This window comes from Larus michahellis, chromosome 6 (assembly GCF_964199755.1).
Source record: "Larus michahellis chromosome 6, bLarMic1.1, whole genome shotgun sequence".
Lineage (NCBI taxonomy): Eukaryota > Metazoa > Chordata > Aves > Charadriiformes > Laridae > Larus > Larus michahellis.
In genome coordinates, this window is record NC_133901.1 from 57,571,086 (window position 1) to 57,594,886 (window position 23,801).

The 23,801-nt window shown below is 56.9% G+C and overlaps 1 protein-coding gene across 1 annotated transcript in view; it reads left to right on the forward strand.

The window, feature by feature from the left end:
- HPSE2 (heparanase 2 (inactive)) overlaps positions 1-23,801 on the forward strand; it is a 112,880-nt gene that overhangs the window by 86,969 nt on the left and 2,110 nt on the right. The window contains exons 7-10 of the mRNA XM_074592110.1: positions 7,790-7,883; positions 10,558-10,664; positions 11,394-11,508; positions 23,618-23,763. Of these exons, the coding sequence (XP_074448211.1) occupies positions 7,790-7,883; positions 10,558-10,664; positions 11,394-11,508; positions 23,618-23,763 (462 nt within the window). The remainder of the gene's footprint in view (positions 1-7,789; positions 7,884-10,557; positions 10,665-11,393; positions 11,509-23,617; positions 23,764-23,801) is intronic.

Consider the following 23,801-nt stretch of genomic DNA (forward strand, 5'->3'; position numbering starts at 1 on the left):
CAGCGTGCAAGCACAGCAGCGACCCACAGAAGTGATAGAAAAAGGGCTTGTGGGGCAGGCAGGACTCTTCCCTCCCACAGAAAGGACACGTTTCAGAGACAGGCATTCGCTGGAGCAAAAGCCATGGTGAGATTCGCCCTGTCCCCAGGAAAAATGGGTTTGCTCTGACACCGGATTTGACTTCCCACGCAGGGTTACTGGCCTTGAGCACGGGAGCTGGGGTCTCTGGTCCAAGGTGGGTTTGTGTGTGCTGCCCACAGGGCTTGTTCCCCAACCTGGTTCTTTACGGAGATCCTTCATTGGGGTGCTCAGGTTGCTTGGCTGAAGTGTAGCAGCGTGGTTTGTGAAGCCCATCTCTTGTAAAGCCCACCTGGAGACCTGCTCTTGAAAAGAGCTTGGTGGGTTTTAAGACGTGAGGTTTTCTTGCAAGTGCACTCAGGGTCTCTGTGTTGGCATGTTAACCTTGGAGCCTCCTGCAGAAGCAACTGTTGGCATCTCAGAGGGGTTTATAGCAGCAGCATCCAGCCAGTTCTGCTCCTCAGGGACCTCAAGTGTTGCTTGCTTGGGTGTTTGGCTCCTGGGGTTTCCCTGCCAGGCAGCAGCAGCTTGGGGCAGCGGGGTAGCAGAGCCTTTGGAGCAGGATTTGTGTTACTTACAGGCTCATGCTGTGCACTGATGATCTATGTCTCAGCTGGGAGTTTGCTTTTCATGATTACACGATGTGCTGATCGCATTTACTTCGTCCAGGAATTTGCTTTCTGCAATGGGGCTTGATCCCTGGGCCAAGCCCTTGGAGGAGTTGAAGGAACAAACTTCCAGGCTTCAGACATGGAGTTTCATCCTGGTGTGCGGGGAATCTGCCCGTCTGCCTGCTCTGAAACCTCTTCTCTACAGGATCAGCGCAAAGTGCTCGGCAGCTCTGGTGACGCTGAGCACCAAGGAGGGCGGGGGCAGCTTCCCCGAGGGTCTGCGGGGCTGAGGTGCTGCTTGCCCACCCATTTCCACTGCGGCGAAGGAGCCGCTTCTCCCCCAGCCCGGGTCTGGAGCTCTGGAGATTGCACCCATATGTATTTGCGAGGACTGGCAATGGCCGCAGCTCCGAGCTGGGCTTCTGTACTGTTTATGAATAAATGTCAAAACAGTGTCTCATCCCTCTGCTCCAAACAGCAAAACAAAACAAAACAAGTTCCTTTGTATCCAAGAAGAAAATTATTAGCAGGAAACTAAACTGCTGTCTAACTTCAAGTATGAACGTTTCTGTTCCAAACCCTAATGTTCTCCTGGGATATTGGTTATAAATTTGTCAAATCTGTTATTCCTTTGAAAAGGCTGCGCTCGATCCAGAAAGGGAATTGAGAAGGGAATACGTTGCAGGGATCCCTATTCTCTGTGTGAAAACAGAATGTATCTGAAATATATCTGACAGAAAAGTGACACTGGGTGGAAATAAGCAGCCTCGCCAGCCTTTCTGAGAATGGTTTCACTTACATATGTAACTCAGCATGTGTGCCTCCCTCTTCAGAAGTAATGTGTTGCTGGAGAGGGATGTGTGAATGGCTTCGAAACGCTCAGGGAATTTCCACTAAAGGAGGGTGTGGCAGGTGGGACTGACAGTGGCTCCGAGAGTTTTGGCATTTCCCCCATAATTTAGTTTTGTTTGTTATGTTTGGTTAGGAGCAAACGCTCGGTTTATTGCGGACCCCCTCCGTCTTTGGATGCGGGTTCCTGCTGCTCGGAAGCCGCCCCACAGCCATCCCTTTGCTCCGTGCGGGCGTCCTCGCGCGTGGGGAATATTCATTGCCCTCTTAAACCTGCAGCCATGCCCGGTCCCATCTCTGTGCGCGCTCTCTCGGTCTGTACGGAGGGTTTTCCATCCAAAGTGTTGTGCAAAACTCCACGTTTGGCAAATTTAGTGGGCAAATCCTTATGTAACGCTCCCTTTGAAGCACAAATCCCTGTTACACACATGGAAAGTAAATATTTGCCTCTTCAAAGCCAGCGCACATCTATCCTTTTGGCTCCTCGGAGAATGCCATGTTATCTTCCAAGCTGGAAAGTCAGCCACGCTGTGTGGCAATCAGAGATGGCAGGCACAGGGGCATGTGTGAGATACTGCTTAAAATGCTTCTGCTGGGCTTAGTTTGGGTGACATCTCTTCTGGCTTGGGAGCATCAGGTGTGCAGGCAGAGGTGCTCAGGAGGCAGTAGCTATAGCAGGGGACAGATTTCCTAAAGGTGCTGGGGGAGAGTTTCCCATCGCACTCACACACCCCAATGGATATACCAAGGGTGTATATTTGGGCTCGCACGAGCCTGCTGCAAATGTTCAGAGCGCGGTGTCTTCTGAGGTTGTGCCTGGAGGAAGGAGTTGCATGAAGGAACCGTTGGCCCATCTCCTGGCCAGGGCACGGCTTTGCATGCTGGCTTGCCATCCTCTGCACTGTCTGATGGAGGGCACAGGCCCCGGCAGCATCGTGGCCCTGGCCACCAGCACAGTCCCAGGTGATGCCAGGGCATGGCTGGGGAGGTGGCATGGGCCAGAGATGGCTTCCACTGGTGGGATGGACAGAGCCACCTCATCTTGGGGACAGAGAGAGGCATGGGTGTGAGTTGTGCCTTTAGGGCCAGAGAGCAGCCCACAGCCATTCTTCTTTATTAGTGCATTTGTTAGTTGACTGGAGGTGGGCAGCACCTCTCCCTTGTGCCCCCAGGTCTTTACCTGAGGGGAGCCGGTCACGTCCCCCCTCTCCTCTCTGGGGGAAGCAGGGGGACTGCCTGTGTCCTGTGCTGCAGACGGGGGCTCTGCCCTCTCCTTGGGAAGATGCTGAGGGATCAGGGCCACCTCTGTGGGCAGAGGTGTCTCGGTTTCACAGCTGCGGTGGTGGTGGGGTGTCACGCTGATGGCGGGGGTCTGCCCTGCTCGGTGTCCCCGGCAGGAGGGTGCCCTAATTCCTAGCAGACTCTCCTCATCGCAGCAGGCAACAAAGTAGATCCGGAAATTCCTGAGCTTTGGGAAGTGGGCTTTAATGTAATTAACTGCAACAGAAGAAGAGGTCAGATAATAGGGGCAAAGGTTTCTCTTTAAAATGAGAGAGGAGGTAAATGAAACCAGCTGCCCAGGAGCCAGTGCACTGCCTTCATTAAATATGGGACGATGCTCATGGTCCCACGCAGCAAATTGTGGATCTTTCCAGAAAACCATTTTAAAGGCAGCACAGGACAGGAGGTGACCTTCTCTGGGAGGCACTGGATACCTCTGTGCATCCCAACTTTGCAGCCTGCCCAAGGACAAGGGCATTTCTGGCCGGCAGCTGTGCTCAGCCCTGCCTCAGCTGACCCCCCGGCAGCATCTTTTTTGGTGTCCTGTTTCCAGCTTGTGTCTTTGTGTCTTGAGTCTCATGCTACAGCTCCAGCCAGGAACAGGGATCGGGAATTGGGGTGGTGCATTTCCTCACACTGGCACAAACCCCTGCCCACCCTTTGGCCGAGTCCTCCCCCTGTGCCATGCTCTGGTTTGGCCACCTCCAGAGTGACACAGTCACATTTCCCTTTGCAGAGTGCACTGGTCCCATCCTGGGTTTCTGGGCCATATTCAAATGATCATTTTTTACAAATGCGGTACCCCTTGGTCCACTTGGGTACCAAGGGTACCCACTTACCCTTTTAAGTGGAAGGCGTAGAACTGGCCTCAGCTTTGTATAGTATAATAGGGCACCCAGAGTCACTGTACATGGCCTTTCCTTTGAGATGTGTGTCTCATCTAGGATTTATTTGCCACATTCCTCTTTTCCGTGGCTGGTTCCTGCAGATTGTCTGTCTACAGAGATAGCGGCATCAAACTGGGGGACACGATGAGTCATCTCTGCATGTAATTGCCCCCGTCTATTCTCTAGTGTATTATGAGAGATGGCATGGTCCGTGCCCAGGGTGGGCACGCTGATATCTCCTAGGCTTCGGGGCCAGCTCTGCATCATACCCAGACCCCACTGGAAGATTTGCCAGCCAAATAGCTTGTCCCTGAGCTACGTTGTCCACCTCTGCAGAGATGCAGCTGCCAGAGACCCCTGCCCGCGCTGGGGAGGGTCTGTCCCTCCGTCTCCTTTGGCACTGAGACCTTGCCTGCACGGGGGGAGGAGGATGTGGAAGCTGCAGCCCCCGGGGCTGGCTCAGTCCGGCTGCCTGTGACGGCGCTGCTGCCTGGGGAGGTACTTGTCAGCGCTGGAGCTCTCTGCAGCTGCTGCTGGCTTTTTTCGGAGTTTGGAGAGCTGCGACTGTTAGGGTTTTTGGTTGGTTTTGGTTTGGTGGTTTTTTTTTTTTTTTGAAAGTCAAGTGCACTGAGTCATTGTAAATATCAGCAAAGCTGCAGCCTTTGCTCCTGGGAATAATCCACGCCTAATGAGAGCTTCTCCTGCTTTAAAGGTCTGTCAGTTGTTTGCGTTTTGCGGATTTCTATACTGTCTGTACTGACGGTTAAGGTTTTCCAAAGGCAGTGCCCAAATCTCAATGACAAAGCCAACAGCTGGGAACGGCCCACCCCTTCCCGAGTAGCCTGGTACCAAGGCAGTGCAGATCCCAGTGCCTCTCTCTTCCTCGCAAGCCTCGTGCAGCTGGTGCCATTTCCCCCCCGATTCCCAGTTTGGGGAGGTTGAAAGTACCTGTTGGCATCTGAGAACTTCCCAGGCAGATCTGCAAGAGATCCTTGCCCATCTTACAGGTGCTTATAAATGCTCTCTCTCCTTAAATACCCAAAGCCAAAGTGCTCCCTTCCTCCCTCCCCCAGGAGATGTGTTGCCAGCAAGATTTCCTGATACTGAAGCAGAAAGTTAATTTTTGCCTTTCATCCCTGTACCAGCTTCCCATTTCTCTGGGCTGTTAATGAAAATATCAAAACCCTGTGACCGTGGCACTGTCCTGGGGCATTTCTCTTCCCGGCAGGATCTTGGCTGTGCTCAGCACAGCAGCACCTTCCCAGGCTGCCTCCTCCGGAGGGATCTCCTGGAGAGATGTTCCTCTCCCTTGGCAGCGGAGCTCTAGATCAGAGCACACCTTGTGCTTGGATGAGCCGATGAGGAGGTGCAAGCCTGCCTTTGCTCTCCGGGGGATTTATTCTGGGCTCTGGGACCATATTGGCTCGCGCAGACAAGGCGAACCCTGCGGAAAGCCTGCTGCGTTGGAGGGGCCATTCACAGACTGAGAGCTCTCTAACTCCATCTTTTCCCAGTCAATACGACCTTATTTTTATGGCCTTTTAGCCAGTTTTCACCCCAGATGATGGGTTTTTTAGTCCACAGCAGTCTGAAAAAATCGTTTCTGTTCAGTTTTTAAGTGCTGTGCTAAAATCCAAACATCTGCCATCCCCAGAGTCCATTGCTTTGTAATTTTGTCTTAAAAAGTAATCTCTGTAAACCCCACCACTGCCTGCTGCTTACAGATCTGCTCTCCTCCCGGCAGTCAGTCGTTCGATAGTGTATAAGTGACTGGAACGATTTTGAACGGTTCCTAAGTCCCCCCCCCGGATATAATCTCTGCCCTTAGCACCTTCCAGTTGATCTGGACATAGAGAAATGCCTCATCCCTGGATTACACAAGGTTGGAATGAAAGTGGGCATGATGCTGTGCTTCGCTGGGGACACAGCAGGGACCGTGCGCCTGCGGGAAGATTGGCAGGAGAGACTCTTCTCATTTAATGCCTTTCTGGTCAGGGCCAGTTAGTCCTGGCGTTGCTTCCCTGCCACCGCAGCCCTGCGCAGCTCCAAGTGCATTTACCCGGTTACCTGGGTAGTGACCTGGAGCGAAAAATCCCCTCTGAGCACTCGTGCGTGTTGCTCCTGTGGCTGGCGCTCTGGCTGAGGCTGAGTTAGCCCACGGCATCCTTTGGGGATGCTCCCGCATTCCAGCACCCGAGTGAAGCAGCCACTGCAGCCGCTACTGCTGCTTGCTGGTGCGGATGAAATGCACGTTATGGAGAAATCAGCCCTGGAAAGGTGAATCCACCTTTCTCCAGACCCCAGGTCTTGAGTCCATTCTGCATCCCAGCACCCATGGCTGCACTGCAGTCTGTGGAGAGGGAGAAGGGTCTGTGTAATTCCTGTGAACGCCGAGTGGACGTGGCTCCAGTGAGGGATGGGAGGCAATGGCCGAGCCCTGCCAGCCCCAGCCAGAGCTGTTGTAATTCCTGTGCACCTTTGTCACCCCAGCACGGCTCCGACACGCTCCAGGGCTCGCTGTGTCGAGCGGCTGATGCAGGCTGCAGATTTGGGAGGAGGAGGTTCAGAAAGTTTCTCTTGCAAAAACTCTTCGTCAGCCAAACAGCTGTGCCAGGGGTATGTCAGCGCGCGCTGCAGCAGACCTCCCGGTGTCCCTACGAGGCTGGGAGGAGCCTGTGGGAGATGTGCAAGGGCTGCCACTGCTCCTTGCGCGGGGGCAGAGGTGCCAGCCCCAGACACCTCCTCAGGAGGAGCCGGTTGGGATTACCTCCAGACGCAGGGCATTTGCTCTCCAGGACAGACGGCTTCATTGTACTGAGGCATTTCAGAGCCTTCCCCCCACACTTAGAGACAGAAGATCCATTTTATGATTGGCAGCATTATAGCCATGTTTTACGTAAGCAAGCATGTGGAGAGCAGGAATCATCCCTCTGCATGGGAAATGCTCCCAAGGCAGAAGGGATTTCTGTGACTTTCCCTGCCAGTGGTGGACACGGCATTTCTCAAGTCAGGGATTCGGCTGTGGACTTTGCTGGGAGGGCGAGCAAGAAGGGCGCAGGTTGTGCGGGGGTGCTGGGAGCAGGGCTGGCCCTGGTGCCATAGGTCCTGAGCCCATGCACCCCACGGTCACTAATCCTTGCTCAGAAACACCATCAGGGCTTAGCCTGGAGGGCTGTTATTACAGCAGGATGTCCAGGAGCAATTCTGGTTCTCAGAGCAGAAGAGGTGCTGTACGGTGTCCCCTGCAGACACACTGGTGGCCAAAAGACCAGCCGCTGAACGGACAGTGTCCTACAACCTGGTCAGAGTGATGCATTTAGTTATTCCCGCGTCTGGGAGCGTGGGCAGCCTCCCCTGTCCCCTCCTGGGTGTTTTCTGCAGCTATTTCCAATGCATTTCAAAGGATGCTGGCTGCTTGGGACCCTCCTCCTCCTTGATGCCTGCGTAGTGTCCTCCTGTGGCTAAGGAGCCCTTCACTTCAGCCATTAGATGTGCTCCTTCCTTTTTGGCATCCCATAAAAGCAATCTGTCCAGTAGCAATGATACTGGGCCCAGGGCTGACTGGCTTATCTGCATTTTAGAAACAGTCCCTAATACAGGGGATGGGTACAGTCGGGACGAGCCGGGTGAGCAGAGGATCTCCCAAGATCTCCCTGGTGGTGGAGCCCAGGTGCTGCTATCACAGGCGTTGTGTCGGAGGGTCTCCTTCCGTGGGGGTCTCCATGAGATCAGTGCAGAGGGTGCTGCAAAGCCTTTGCGGGTGGCATTTTGCTCCCAGCCTTTTGTGTTCTGCTCCCAGCGTTTCACCAGCAAGAGTTAAGGAAGTGCAAAATTTCCCATGGTTTCTGCAGTGCAGGATGCTCAGTGTTCAGGGTGCATCCACCTCACGCCCTGTTTTGGAGACCGAAAGTATCTCCCAGGCGCAGGCATGGCCAGAGGGCCAAGGGGGCAGGGCAGGGTGTAAGCAGGGACTGCCCCAGAGCAGAGGAGGCCTCTTGGCATGGGGCAGCAGCGGGACGGGAGGATGTGGTTTGGGGCAGAGCTACTCCCATCTGTCTGATCCTTGTCTTATTTTCCTTCCAGTTACTACATTGATGGCCGAGTGGCCAAAGTGACGGACTTCCTGAAAACACGCCTCTTAGACACACTCTCTGACCAGATCAGGAAAATCCAGAAAGTGCGTGAGTGCAAATGGTCGGTGAGGGGGCACCGTGCCAACGGTGCCTGGCCTTGGCACAGCTGGTGGCCAGGGCTCTGGCCTCAGCACCGACATGTTCCCGGGGAGCTGGCGTGGGGCAGGGATGGAGGGTGGCTGTGGGGGGTGACTGTCCTCCCAGCCCAAATGCGGCCAGCCCTCATGCAGGGGATGGGAGGAAAGTCCGGGCGGCACGATGCCTGGCCCCGGGGTGGGATGTGCAGTGGGTCGGGAGGGAAGCGGCCACTGGCTGCAGCGTGGTGTGGGCTGGATGCACAGCAGACACTGCCGTGCAAAGCTTTTCTAACGCAGCCAACTCTCTGAAAGCTTTTCTAACCCATCCGTTCCTGAAAGTTTCTCCCAAGGATGAGAAGAGGGAGCAACCAGGCGGTTCCAAACCGTCCCGAGCACAGCCGGTGCCGTGCCTGCTCCGGAGGCGGCTCCTGCTGCAGTATCTTGCCCCACTCGCTGCCAGTGCATAAAAATTTTGCTTGCAAAGTTGTGACAGTTGCATTTCCAGGGTGATTTTTCACTGGTGGAGAATCATGAACATAGTTATGAACAACTGTTGGTTTGGGTTTTTTTTCGCTGATGATCGTGTTTTGACTGTGTTATAAAACCCAGCTGTTGCTGGCGGGCTGTGTCAGATCCACGGCTCTGCCTGGCCAGTGCAGCCTGCAGCGAGCGCTCCTCTCCCCGCCGGCCGGGGGGACACACATCGCATCTCTAGCGACTGGGTAGGGAATGGGGGCTTCGCAGGTCCCCCCCGCTTCGGCTGATACAGGGGCCAGGGCCGTGACTGGCCCGCTCAGCTGTCATTCCGTCAAGAAATAAGGAACACCTAGTAAGCAGGGAAGGCTTTAGGGACTAGAGGAGATGTCCATCTGTCTGTCTTGTCCAGGTTTTCATACCATACCAGTCACCACAATGTCTTACTGTTGTAATTCCCGCAGGGAGAAACTGTGGGATGAGTAAACAACTCAAAGAGGCCCCAGGAAAGGGGATGCGAGGGTCGGCACAGCAAAAACGGAGGAGAGGAGCCGGTTGCTGAGTCCTCCGGCACAAGCTGGGAATCATCCACGCTCGCGGATGATCCTCCCACTATGGGAAGGCATGGTGGGGCGGCCAGCGGGATCAGCACAGGGGCAAGCGAGATGCACTGGCCACCCTGCTCCCCCTGCGGGGACACAACCCCACCAAAACATGTCCCAGCTCCGCTGTGGGTTGGGAAACTGCTGGGAAGGGAGCAGGAGCCCCCGGGTGGGCTGAGCGGAGGGGTCTGGGAGCAGGGCACCAGCAGCGGGATGGCTGGGGATGGCATTTGCTGTCCAGGCCACAGGTGGTGACATCCCTGACAGGACAGGACACCAACCGTAGGGGCTCCCTGGACCCCATCCGTCCCCAGGCCAGCAGCTGTGAGGAGCTGCCCTCGATGCAGGTTGGGGGAACTCTCGCGCACACGGGGCAGGATTTGGTCTGCGTGGGGCATGGCCGAGGAAGGGCTCTCCCGGGAATGCCAGTGCGGCTGAGCAACAGCACAGCGCTGGGTGCTAATAGCCTCCAGCTTGGCTTTGAGTCCGTGCATCCTGCCGGGGCTGATTAGAGCAGCTGGGCTTGTCCACTTCCCTGTTTTATTGCTTCCTCTCCGACGGGGGAAGGTGGCGGGCTTAGATAATTACAGGCAGGATGCCAACACCTCTGGGGCTTCAGTCAGGGATGTCGACTCTCACAGGCTGTGAGTGGGAGGCAGCCCAGAGCTGGCGTATTTAACATCTTTGAGGGATCCCAGTCCATCCAGCACATTCCAGCGCTCCTCACTAATGGGGCAGGATACATCAGGCTGCGCGGAGCACTCCTCGGGCCGCTGGGTTTGCAGACATCTGGTCGCAGGAGCTCGTTGCCCGGCCTGGAGAAGTGGGATTGTGGGAGAGAGGATGGGGAGTTGTGTGGTGCCGGAGGTTGCTCGCACTGGGGGAGGGCAGCTCTGGCCAGCTGAGCCCTCCCACCCCACCTGGCATCTCATGGGTGTCTGCACTGACAGCTGGAGCCTTGTAAGGGGTGGGCCAGCATGCTCAGACCTCCATGTCCTGCCTGTGCCAGGGACCCCTTGAACATCGAAGCTGCCCCCACTCAGCCATGGGACTGGCTCTGCCTGTTGCCAGAGATATCCACTGCTGTCTTCGTGGGTGCCCACTGTTCCTCCATGTGGCTCCCAGGGCTCCCACTCCGCAGAGCCATGAGGGCTCGGGTGCTCCCTCTGGCTGGTGGACACCTTGCATGGGGCCGTGGAGAGCTGAGGTGACATGGCAGGGCAGCCTGCGGGACGGGGAGTGTGTGGGGAGACCATGGAGAAAGAGTAGGGCCTGGGTTTGGGAGCTTGAGAGCACGTTTGGGAGGACATGTTAGGAGCAGCTCCAGAAGACGGGAAGGGGACACGTGGCAGCAGCAGCAGCAGAGTGAGGACTAGTGTCCCACCACCCAGACATGATGAAGACACTTGGTGGCCACGCCAGGGCCAGGCAGGCACTGACTGCCCAGCAACACCATACTGAAGGTCTCTGAAACCCTTCCCGGAGCATAGCACAGGAGGTGTCTGCCTTGGCTTTAAATCACCGATTCATGAGAGTCATTTTGGTTGCTTTTGTGTCCCGCGCAGGTAGTGAACACATACACGCCGGGGAAGAAGATCTGGCTGGAAGGCGTTGGCGCGACCTCGGCCGGAGGCATGAACAACCTCTCCGATTCCTATGCGGCGGGGTTCCTGTGAGTTATGCCAGCTCGCCGGTGCTATGGCACTGCCATCCCCATGGGCTCTGTGGGCTCGGGTGCTGCAAAGCCACTGCAGCCAGGAGAGGGCCAGCTCTGTGCCCAGAGACCCCAGCTGTACCCCCTCAGCACTCCCCCGGCAGCCTGGGCACCATTACTCTCTCCGTAGCATCCCTGTTACCTCTCCTCAGCTCTGCTTTCCTGTAGGTGACCCAACCTCTGGCGTACCCAGGGAAGCAGAGCAAGGAGGGGACCGCTCGGGATGCCACACGGGTACCCACGGTGTGCCCGCAGGGCATGGACGTGGAAAGGGAGGTGTGATCCGGGCATGCCAGCTCCAGGACCCCAGGGATCCCCAGGGTCTCCTCCTGCTTTGCATTTTTGGTTCAAGTTGCAGCCACACATCCTTGCATGCATTCACTGCTGGGGCACCTGCCCAGGGAAACGCTCGGCAGGACTCTGCTGTGGAAACCATTTTCTCTCCTTCTTCAAAGCCACAACAATTCCTGGGGCTCCTGGGGCTTGTCTACTGGCACAGCCCCATGGCACGGGCATCCTGCTGCACAGCCCCAGTTCAGATCTTCAGAGCTGGCCGTGATCACAAAAGATGGAGGAAGATTATCTGGGCTCTGGGGGGAGGCGCGGGGACACACCTAGGGGCATGGGAGGCGCTGGGAGCAGGCAGCTCCCCCTGTGTCAGCCTGACCCCGCTCCCTCCATCCCCAGGTGGCTGAACACGCTGGGCTTGCTGGCCAGCCAGGGCATCGACGTGGTGGTGCGGCACTCCTTCCTCGACCATGGCCACAACCACCTGGTGGACCAGAACTTCAACCCCTTGCCGGTAGGTCTGCCCGGGGGCATCGCGCTGGCGGTGGCTTCTCACCGCTCATTTTGGGGGGATTCTCTCCTTGTGGCCTGTCTGAACTCTGCTTGAAAAGGAATTTTTCCAGATCTGTTTCTTGCAGTGTTAATAGGGGACATTAGTTCATGTCAGACGCAACATGTTGGAGGCGGATGAGAGAGCTGTAGCTGAAACTTAATCTGGTGCCCAGGGTCAGTAGCAAAGGAGGGAGGCTGGTGCCACCAACGGGTGCCAGGGTGGACTACGGAGTCAGAGGGAGGGAGGGATGTGGCAGGACCACCACACATGGCACAGGGCAGGCAGCCAGATGGCTAGTGGTGAGCTGGCCCGAGGGAAGCCAGGCTGGAGCCTCAGCACCTGACTTCAGATCTCTAGAAAATGAGGTGAAGGGCATTCCCAGCTTCACAGGGAGCAGCGGTCCTCACCAGTGCCCCACAGCATCCCTCGCTCTTCAAAAATGCCTGGGCAGGTGGGAATTCCCAGCACACATGGTGCTGATAAAGAAACTGTATGAAAAACACTGTTAAAAGTAGCAGATTTCCTTTTCATCTTTTTTTTTTTGGAGGATAGTAAATACACTGCCTTGTAAGCGGAGAGCCTGGCAGAGCGGCTGTGTGCCCTGCATGGCCCCTGGAAGGGATCTGGGGGGGCTGTGACCCAGCAGACACTGCCGGCAGGACAGACCCATGTCAGAGAAGTGCACAACCCTGCCGCTGCCAACCTGCCTTTGACACTGCTCTGGAATCTCGGGAGGGGCTGCAGGGGGGGCAGGGGCTGAGGGAGCTGCATCTCCGTCAGCTCTACCTACTCAGCCGGTGAAAACAGCATCCCCGCGACAGCATCCATGAGCATCAGGGAGGGACATGGGGGGTGTTGGTGACACGAGGTCTGCGCTAAGCCCCCCAGAATGGGCTGGTGGGTGGCTCCGGAGAGCAGATGAGTGAGCAGGAGAGCACAGTCCCCTGCCTGGGCTTCCCCCGCCGCACCCCTCCAGCGAGCATACCTGCCAGATCTGGTGGCCCCAGGCTGGGGGAAAGCTGGGGGGCTTTGGACTTTCTTTGAGATGAATCTGAGCCTGGGGCAAGCACTTGATGGATTTCTTCTGAAGAGCCAATTCCCCTGGTGAAGCCTCATCTCCCTCCGTCCCCTAGGCAGCTCATGGCTGGATGGGTGCAGGCCAGCTCCTGCCCACCAGGCACAGCAGGGACAGTGGGTGGCCAGTGGCCAGCTCTCACGGCACAGCAGGGGCAGCATCCCGGAGCGGCTGGAGCAGGCGTGCAGTTAGGAGCGGGATGAAAGCCAGGGGATGAGTTCGAGGAATAAACCCCAGGCTGTTTAACACAATGGAGGTCTTTAAACTGGATTTTGCTATTGTTTTAAAGTTAACTCTCCCAATAAGTTAGTTGCCACCCCCACCATGGCTGTTTACTATCTCTCCCATGTGCTTCAGCATTGATCCCACATCCCACCATCGTGTTCCTGCACAAACTCCAGTGGGTGCTTCCCCAACCCCTTTCCTGCCACACCTGTGCTTTAAAGGAGCCACGGGCAGGTGCAAACCTGATGGTTTAAACCCTACAGAGGGTTTAAAAGCTGCAAACACCAAAAAGCCCAGTGAGACCAGAGCATGACCTGCTCCCCAGGGCAGCAGCCGCTCTTTTCCCGTGGGAGCTATCAGGGAGATGAAAGCCACTGGCCCTACCTGCGCCGGGCTGCGGCGCTGTGAAATACAATCTGCTCATTAGCTGCCACGACAAAGAGGTTTCCGCACGCCGGCTGGGCGCGAGGCAGCTGCCTGCTGAGAGAAGGGTCGTACCACCCCGGCATCAATCGCGGCTCCAGCTGGCAGCTCCTCAGGGAGCCGGGAGCCAGGGCTGGGCTCCCCCGTAGCAGCCTTTGCACCTCCCTCTCCCCTGCCACTGCTGATCCCTGCTTGTCAGATAAGAGGATGGTGTGTTTCAGCACGCTGAGCTGGAGTTGAGCCTTTTACAGCGGTGTCCTTAGATGCTGGGGAGCTGAACGGTCCAGGGAGAGTTTCCTGCGTGGTCCAAGGATGCTTTGGCAATGCAAATACAACCCTCCATCCTTGTGCTAAAGAGCTTCCCGTATAAAAGCGCATGATTTGTAGTCTGTCACTGTTGAGCACTGGGCTGCTGCCACAGGAGCCCTCTTCCCTGTCCTTCAGCTGGGCCCCTCAGATGCTGCTGGTCTGGCTCATTTTAGTACTGTCTCTGTTAGGGCACGTTACAGCAAGTGGCATAAGGAAGCTCGTAAAATGTGGGGTGCGTGCCACGTTTGGGGATCGGGGAATGCAGATAACGGGGGTCGCTTGGTGGGCACCGCCACGGGAGTCAGCTTCTAAATCATCACGTCTCATTCTGCCTCTCCCCTGGGGCTGCAGCGCTGGGGGGATTTGTTATGTACAGAGGAAGGAGCAGGGAAATCACTGCACCGCTCATGCGTATAGCAGGATGCTAGCCGCTGTGGCGGGGCCATGCTGTGAGCTAGCGAGGGGTACCCACACGTCAGGTGGGCAGAGAGCACAGCCGCTCTCTGGGTGTAGGCACCGGGCAGCAAACCCGAGCAGCCTGGTGGGGCTTGAAAACAAACTTGTAAACTCTGGCCGTTTCAGTGGGAAATGCAAGAGTACCTGGGAACAGCTGCTTGCAGGCAGGGATAGAGTGAACCTTGAAAGCGGAGGTTTAAGCTAGTCCATCCCTGGCTGTGCACTGCAGTGGCTTGCCAGTGCAACACAGCCTGGCTTCTCAAAAATGGTCTCGGATGGCAGCAGTGTGGCCCAGGGGCACTGCAGCTTCATGGAGAAATTAGGGAGATGCTCATGTCTCTGCTGGGCTTTCCGCATACAGCTGTCTCATGAGCTAAGCAGCATCTTGTGGCTTCTGGGGCATCTTGCAAGGGGCATTCGTGCCCCCATGCAGGTCTTTCACCCATGAGAGAGCAGCTCTGGGCACCTGTCCTGGCTGCCAGAATTGCCCATGCACCCTCTCCTCGGAGGTGGTGCAGAGGTGCATCTCTGACCCTCCTTCCAGGTGCAGATCCAAGGAAAGAAGTTTCTCTTCCTGGACTAATGGGGACCAAAACAGGAGAAACTGGGTGACACAAGATTCCCCTGGCCTGGGCATGGAGGCTATCAGGCTGGGTGATCAGGCGATCAGAAACGCTCCTGCTGACCTTAATACAACTGATCTCAAGTGTTTTAATGCCTTGTTATTTTGGGAATAACTTTTCCATATATCATTAGAGTGCTTTTTCTTCCCGAGTGACTGGGGCAGCCAGCTGTATAATACTCAGGGCTTGACTGCATGGCTTGTGCTTGAGAAGCCCTTCAAATAAAGCCTTCTCGCAGGTACGGCAGTCTGCCTGCCTGCACCTAAACCCGTCTGAACGTGTGTGTGGGAGCGGGGAGCGGAGGAAAGGAGGGCAGGAGCAGCACTGATATTCGCCCTTCACAGGCCAGTGCCTTTGAAATGCCGGTCTGGCATTTCGCAGATCTAGGCTCATTTCAGGCACGCAGCGTCCATACTCCATCTCTCCTTAATATCACTCTGAAACAGTCCAGAGGCATGCAATACATTTATTTCATTGCCGAACCCCCCAGGTAGGCGTGAGCTTTCTCTTCAGATTGTTAGAGCATGTTAAAGAACTTTCTGTACGCTCTTCCATGTGGCACTCTCCTCCTTTTTTATCCGTCCTTGGTAGTAATTTCTACTCCCTTAATGCACAGTGCTGTAAGGTTATACCTACGTTTGGAAAAACTCCGGCATGTTCCTAGGCAGGGCCAGAGCAATGCAAATCCCATGGAAAAGCCAATGCTGAAATCCAGGCTTCCATCTCCTGATAACTGTGGCTCCTCTTGGACCTTCTCCTAAAGACTGTGGACGGCGAGATACTTGGTTCTCCTGGGTTAGGTTAGATGCTAAAACTCCCTTTCTGCATATAAGTTTCATACACAGCATGAGAAAGGCCCAGAGGGATCGCAGGGTGAAGCGACGGCAGGGGCTGCCTGCTCAGCTGTGGTAGTAGAAGACAGTGTGATATTGCCTGTGAATTGATGATGTCCTTGAGAAAGCATCGCAGCAGTGCGGAGGTCGGTGCCTGATGGTGCCGTGGTCGGATGCTTGGATGCTGCAGGTAATTTTTCACCTCCCTTGCTTAGCCCAAAGGCACTGAGGAGCTCCATGGGAAAGTTACTGTCTGTCCTGGAGGAGGGAGGACCCTGGGCTCACATCAGGTCTGCCCTTAGCGATCTGTCCCCTTTCTACCCGGGCTTTCATAAAAGCCCTGGTGTGAACGAGCCCGGTGCCAGGTTGCCACCGTCCCCAGCATCCCTTGGGATCCTGAAGGCAGAGCCGTGGTGTGAAACGTACCCTTGGGCTGCACCTGGCCATTTGGTACCGACGGCGCCTGCCCAGCCTGTCCCAGCACCTCCCCAGTGGGGCACCAGTTGGTCCCCCCGGTCTCTGGGTGCACAGAGGCAAGGGACTCCCCAGCAAGATGCTGCACCAGGTGCCAGGGGCAGGAGCAGGCCCCCCAGCTTCCGCCTGCCGCACGTATGAACTCCCCGGTGCGCTCATTAGCTGAGCTGGCTTGGCCAGAGGCACTGCTAATTGCAGCTGGAGGTCCCAGCCATCTCCCCGGACGGTGCCTCTCCCCCAGCTGCTGCGGGGGCCAGGTCTTCACCCACCTGCCCCATCCCCATCCTGCCATACACTCCCACAGTGGCTACCCGGCTGCTGCGCTGGGCGAGTGTCAAGAGACAAAGAGAAGGCTCGGCATCAGTAGGGGGAAGTGTACGGAGAGAGCCCTTTCCCGCAAGCGCTCCTGCTCCCACCGCCGAGCCCGGCCAGCTGGCTGCAGGGATGGGGGAATTCAGCCCCGCTGCTGCACCGGCCCATCTGCACGCCCAGCACTGAGTCACCGCAGCCGGCCGAGCTGCCAGGGCCAGGACTGCGGCTGCCGTGTCCCCCCCCGCCGGCGGGGACCCTCGGCTCTGGGGTCACTGTCACGGAGAGGGTGGCTGGGTTGGGCTGGGCTGCTGCGTGCCGTGGGTGGGTCACGGTCCCAAACCTGGGATTGACATGGGGTGGAGGGAGGGAGCGGGTCCAATGGAGCTCACACGCACATGGAAACTGTTCCTGATGGCCATAAATCTGCCGCGCGGGTGTCTGGCACCCCCATCTGCCCTGCACTGGCTCTGGCGGGAGAGATGCCTGCAGACGGGGAAGGGGTGGGAGAGGCGAGGACGGGCAGGAGCTGTCTGTACGGGATATTCGCTCGGGCTGCGGGAAGGAGGGATGAAATCCCGGGCAGTTCAGGTGTGCGTGGGGGAAAGGCTGTCCCAGGAGATGTCAAGCTGGAGAACGGCCTGCTGAAGGGCAGAGTGGAAATGGTGCCCTGCGGAAATCTCCCAGCCAGCCTGGGGATGAACGCCTGGAGCAGGTCTGAGCAGGGCATCCCCTCCGCTGCCTTGTCCTTTCAACCATGGTCGTACTCAAGGACTGTGGCATCCTCTGCTCTCTGCACCCTCGCTGCATTCAGCCTTCCAGGAGCTCTAACTCTGCTCTGAGGCTCGTTTTATCTGAGAGCAAGGAGACAGATTTAAAGCGCCTAAACTCTGCTTGCTGTCACGGCGGGTTAAGAGGCCTTTCCCTCTTAGTGCACCATAAAAAATGTCTCTGAAGTGTGTATGCTTGGAGTCTCAAATGCATCAAAGCCGTGCTGTGGCTAGCAGCTCTGGCACCCACGCGCCGGCGCTGCAGGGCATGTGCAGACCCGGAGCCGGGCTGCTCCTCCTGCACTGGAGACTGGGGCAGAGACATGGTCCAGCTGGGACCAGCAGCAGCAGTTGGTACATGGAAGGATGGACACAGCCACTGCCCATGTCTCCTGGAGGCACTGTGCTAGTGACGGGCCTGCCCACCTTAGTGACAGAGCCATCCTGGGGCTGTGGAGGAGGTGGGACATCAAGACCCTTCCCAGGGTGGGTTGGTGCTCGCTGGTGGAGCAGAGGAAAGTAGCATTATGGTGAAAAGCAGCAGCAGAACAGAAAACAGCAAAGAAGTCACATTTGGTTTCCAAGTCCTCTGATAACAGCAACTCTGCTCCCTTCCTACGGCCTCCATGGCCTGGACCCTGCTGGGGAGAGGTGATGACAAAGGAGAGGTTTGGCTGTCCCTCCATCTGCTCAGCTCCCTGGGAAGGTGGAGGACACTGGCTGGGGACCAGCTTGTGAAGGGCAGCGGTAGGCAGGGGCCACTTCCCACAGGCCACTTTCCCAGTGCCCGAGCAGTCTGTCCCCTTGGTGCCACCGGTGCCTGGCAGCGATTCCTGTGTCTGCCACTCCCACAGCAGGAATTTTGCCTTAATATCAGTATTTGGCCGTTCTCCAGGATGGAGTTTTAGAGCAAAAGTGACAGAGACATGGGAGAGGGGCTGAGCAAAGGGTGCAATGGTTTGAAGGCTGGGAAGACGTGATGCTCATCAGAGGCTTGACGGGTTGTGCTTCTGGCACAGCTCGGGGAGACCCCAGGCTGTAGGACGAACGGCTGATGCTCAGCCCAAACAAGGAGCTTGTGGTGCTGCTGGCACCAGTGGATGAGAAAGCTGCTCTCCAACCCCATGTGTGCACACACGTTAGCAGGTTATTTGGGAGTGGGAGCGACTATCTGGGCTGTCCCCACGTGCTGCGCTTTGGGACTCCTTGCAGAGCCGTTGCAAAATATGACCTGGTTTCCTTTCCCTGACGGAGCCCCAGCCTGCCATAAGCCCCGTAAGCACACAGCGTGCACAACACGGCCATGGCAGCGACTGTTCTGCTCTACAGAGCCGCTCCTGCACCGGCTGACATCCCATCACCCTCCCTCGCCCTGCCTGCCTCCTCTCTTCTCCCTCCTTAGCCGAAAGGCACAGGGGTGCGGGACTGGCAGCCCCCCCCAGCCCCGTGCCATGCTTCATCTGTAGACCGCTTGCCGGCAGAGAAAGCTGCTGGGAAGATGTGAAGGCGGAAGGCGATGCAGGAAAGAGTGGTGTGAGATGAGGCGTTCGCAGCCGTTAGAGCAGGAAGGAAGGGGATCAGCCCGGTGAAAGCAACGGATGCCCAGGGAGAGATGTCAGCAGCCGCAGGGGACTGGTGGGTGGGTGTCTGCGGGGACTGAGTCTAAGCAAGAAAGGAGTTGGGCAGCATTGGCCAATCCTTTCACAGGTGAAGGTGCCTGGATCAAAGCAAGGGTCTGTCATCTCCAGCTCACACCGCTGGCTCCTGGCAGTCCGGTCCACCTGAATCCCCCTCATTAGGGACTAGGAGGAGCATTGTTCCCTATTCATAGACCCCGTGGTGCTCAGGGCACACCTTCAAATTCCCCCAGTACGGCAGCAAATGTTGTAGGAGACCACTCACCGAGTCCTCAGCTCTTCAGGACCTCCATGCCAGGAGGGTGCACACGCAAAATGGCAAACAACTCACGTCCCTGAGGATGGGTGCATGTGAGCTCGTGAGGACAGCATCAGCTCCTGGAGCAGATCATTTTGACTTCAGCAAATTTTCCCTTTGGGGAGAGGGTCTGCCCTGCTCTGCTTGTCACAGGACCTGGGACAGGATTTGGGTGAGAAAGCCTCAAATTCCCATAGTCCAAGCAGCACGTGAAACTCACGGATAATGTTAAAAGCAGCATCAGTCCAGCCTTGCTGAAGGAATGACCAGCCGTGGCTTGAACAGGATGTACGGACCTCCGGAGGGAGAAGGCTTTGGATGCTGAGGATCTCTTTAATCTAGCAGAAAAAGAAAGAACAAGAACCACTGATTGGAAGCTGAAGCCAGACAAATTCAAGCTGAAAATAAGGAGTGGGATTGTTAACAGTGCGGATGTTTAACCGCTGGAACAGACTCCCTGGAAAGTGGCAGCTTCTCCATCCTTCCAAGCCCTCACAACCACAATCACTACTTTTCTGGAAGATGTTTTTGCCAAAAACAAACCATCAGGCTCAACAGAGGGATAAAAGAGTGAAGCTCTCTGTCCTGTGGGGTACGGAAGGCAGACCAGCCAGCCCTTATCGCCGCGCGGGTTGCTTGGACTGTGGAAAAACACAGATGAAGGTGCAGGAATGGAGCAATCTACAACAGGCTGTTGAAACTCGAGCTTGCCTGAGGGACGGAGGAAGAGCTTGGGCAACTCCAGAAGAGGGAAGAAGCAAGAGGAAGAGGAGGAGGGTGGACAGCAGCCAGCTGATGCTGCTGGCGACACGGGGACACAGAGCCATGCCCTGGCAGCCCCAGCCTGTGCCTGCTCATTTGAAGTTCAGCTGCCTTGGCCGGTTACAGCTCCCAGGAGATCGAAGGGCTACAGCTCTGTTACTCCAGTTTTCTGGTTATGGCAACATCTTCTCGCATCTGGTGAACATGGAGTTGAACAAACTCGGGCGGGCTGTAAAGCTGCTTCGCTGCCTCTAGGAGAGAGCGTAGGGATACACTCCTGCGCCCTTCCTAATGGTTCTGGAGACAAGGGCATCTGGTTAATAGGTCTGTCTGAGGGTCTGCCTAATCAGCCTTGTTTCCAAAAGCTGAAGTCTCTAAAACCTCCTGCAATGAATTAAAATGTGCAAAGAGATCAAGTGCGCAAAGCCCTCTGGGCTTTCCCCATCCAGTGGAAAGCTCGTGGGTCTTCACTGGCCCCTTGGTGCTCAGTGGATGTGTCTGGCCTGAGCTCTGCACATCAGCTCGCTTGAGACAAGGGCCCTTCCTGCCCATAAATCAGGGGTCGGGGCCAGGAGACCTCCTGGGGCGCAGGACGGCTCTGCCTTCAGGTGCTTCTCACCTGCAGCTCCACGGGCTGCAGTGGCAGCACTGCTTAATGGGTCTGCAAAGTAATTAAAGCAAGAAAGCTCCCTCAACTCCCAGGGGACTAATAGCGGACCAGATTCCTGTCTGTTATTCCTCCTCTACCGCTACAGCTGTATTGCTGGCTCAGTCCTCACAACGGGAGCCCTCCCTGACTCCAAAAGCCAAATCCTTTCTGCGGTTGTGCTGGTTGGAGCCGTGCATCTCCCAGGGGATCACTGGGACTGCCTCCACCGGGATGCCTGGCACCATACTGAAAAGTGGGTGCTTGTCTTTGCCTGCTGGGTGCTGCCAGCCTGGGTCCACACTTGCACGGGGTTTACCATATGGGAGGGAGTGCCAGCCGCTGCCAGGCGTCTGGGGAGAGGTCGCTGATCGGTGGTAAAGCCACCCCAGTTGCAGCCAAGATCAGTTTCAAGAGCGACTGCTTCCCAAGCTGGTCACCGTTTGAAGAGGAGACAGTGGCTGCAGGTGCCCAACATCCCACGTGTGATTCTAACTGGGATTCACTCACGCCAGTGGTAGGAGCAGCCCCGGAGCACCAGCCCAGCTGGGGGAAGTGCCCGCACCCGGTGGGTTTGTTTCCATCGTGCTAGGTGTGCGTGTAATTCATCACCCAAATGCTCGGTGTAACCAGCTCCTGGTAATTTATTGCAAGTAACATGATTTTGGCCCCCGACACAAGCGGGCTTGCGATGACGCGAAAAGCTGCAGCTGTCTTCAGTGCTTCCCTGCAGTAAGCTGAAGAGCTCAAGTGCCTTGAGGCCGGCACTGAACGGCTCCTTTTCCAGCCCCAGGTCGTTTTTCTGGCCCTCCTTTGAACTCTCTTTGTGTATTTCCACATCCTTCTCAAAACGGAGACTTTGGAGCTAGCCTTGCCAGCAAGGCAAAGTAAAATCACTGCTATCCCCTCGCCTCCTGCAGATGGTGGAGGGACGAGTAGGTCCCCGTGCTGCCCTGGGGGCATTGCCTGCACCAAAATACTTCACGCTTAGCCATGGTCATCCCATGCCTAAGGTGGCCTAAGAGCCTGAGCTGACAGGTAGCCCGGAGCACTGACCTCATTTACTTTTAATTCACAACTGTGGGGCTAAACACTGCCATCTGTGCTCACCTTTGGCCTCGCCGTAAACCCAAGTAATTACTCATCTAATGACGCCTGCTAATCGGCATGGCTCGCCGGGGAGCTGGCAGTGTGCCGGGCACTGCTTCTCCCGCCTGCCGTGAGCCCGAGCTGGGTGGGCTGGCACAGCCCTTATGGCACGGTGCCGGCGGGGATGTCCCCAGGGTGTGGGGCAGCACCGCCAGCCAGCAGGGACAGGGACGGTGGCATGCACCACAGGGATGGCACATGTCTGTAGTATTGGGCAACTGCAGCTCATCCTCCCCGGGAGCTTTGGCCTTGTGGGCTGAGCCTCCTCGGGGTGCACAAGCCTCTCTCTTCACCCTCGCGTCCCCTCTGGAGCCTGGGGTTTGCAAGGGAAGCAGTTACCAGGCTGGTGTGGCACAACGCCCCGTGGTTTTGGCTGGGAGCAGCGAGAGAGCAGGAGGCGGCTTTTCCTCTAGGGCTGTGGCAAAAACTTACCCAGAAAGTGGGAAATGGGTTTGGATCTCCCCGTGCCAGGCCAGGCCGGGCCAGCGCTTCTGGAACTGGTTGGTCAGCTGAGCTGGGCTGGAGAGAGGATGGGGCCAGCAGTCTGGTCTGGCCGGTGGGTATTCTCCTCGTGCCGGTTGCTGCTGCAGCATTGCTCTGTGTTTCATCTGCTGGCCTCTTCATCCAAAATGCATGTTAATCAGGGGCTGCATGAAGGCTTCCCACCCACAGGATGGATACCTGTACCTGTGTGAGGGATCTGCGCTTCCACTTGCCCATCCTCCCCTGTAGCCTGGGGCCCTGGAGACTCCATTCCCGGCTTCCATGCCCCGCTGGGGTGGCAGACCCCTTCCTGGCACTATCCTGACCCCGCAGGGCTTTCCTCGTACCTCCCCAGGCAGTGTACAGAGTGCCACATGGTGCTTGCTCCATGCTCCTTTCCGCATCAACAGCGGGTCATCCTCACTGTGTGGGTCAGATGCTGCTGGGCAGAGCAGTCCCTGGTGCCAGCATGACCATCACTGATGGGACTCCTACATTGGTGACGGGTTGGGGGGATCATCCCAATTGCCCTGGGACACATGATCCCTCTGGGGCCGCCAGTCTGGCCTGCACAGAGTGGGTTTATCCAGCGTGCTTGTGTGTGTGGAGGTGGCCCAGCACCCAGGTGGTGCCCAGCACATCCACAGGCAGCACCCTGAGAAGCAGCTTGAGAGGTTCCATCTCCCCAGCATCACTCAGGGTGCCCGGAGCAGCAGCGGGGCTGAAGCCCCATCCTGCAGAACGGCAGGCGAGGGCCTGAGACTGCCCTTTCCCTTCCCACAACCCTGCTTCATTTACTGCACACCTCCCAGCTTCTGCAGCGGATGAGGGGGGGGCCCTGCCGGCAGTGGCCTCCGTCACTGCACAGCCTCGCCTCCCTCCCCGGGGCTTGGGGCCCATCCTGTGTGCCGAGCGAGGCCGTGCCCTGAGGGAAAAAGTAGTATGTGGTGACGTAATTAAAGGCTGCATCATTAACGCATGTGTGCAGGGGCTGAACATTTCCTACTTCTTGAGCGCTTGGCTTCCCCGCGCTATGTTCATGGGTGCTTAACTCCACGGGAGGCTTTAAAACAGGAGAAAAACCTCTGGGAATTAGAGCACCCTCAGCAGTCACCAAAGCCAGCATGCCATGAGCAGAGCTGGAGAGTACGGGAGAGCTCTGGTGGGCTCCAGCCCCATGTACAGAGTGGGGTGGAGGGCGACCTGCCTGCTCCAGGACATCACACCTCAGCTCAGCTGGAGCTGGTAAACAGGGCCACAGTATGGCTACGTGCTGGTCCGTGCGAATGGGGCAGGACCTCCATGCTGCTCCCCATGCTCCACAGCCCAGCCAAAAGCTGAGCTCCTTTAGAGGGTATCGGTGTCTCTCAGCCCGGGCAGAGCAATGTGTTCTTCCTTTAGTCTCTTTCCTGGCAACAGTAGTGCCATTTTGGTTTGGCTTGCACAAAACCAGCTCACCCCAAGGCAGGGATCTGGCACACGATGTTTTCATCCCAACATCCCAAAATTTTGCTAGGCTGTAAGCATGGAAGCCAGCCTCTCTTGCCTGCTCCTGCTGTGAGACCGTTGTGCTGCTGACTGTCCCCTCTGCCCCGCAGGACTACTGGCTGTCCCTGCTCTACAAGCGCCTCATCGGTCCCAAGGTCCTGGCGATCCACGTGGCCGGTCTCCAGAGGAAACCTCGGCCCGGCAGAGTCATTCGCGACAAGCTCCGCATTTACGCCCACTGCACCAGCTACCACAAGTAAGCGAGGGAGGCTGGAGGCTGCAGCGGGGGGGACC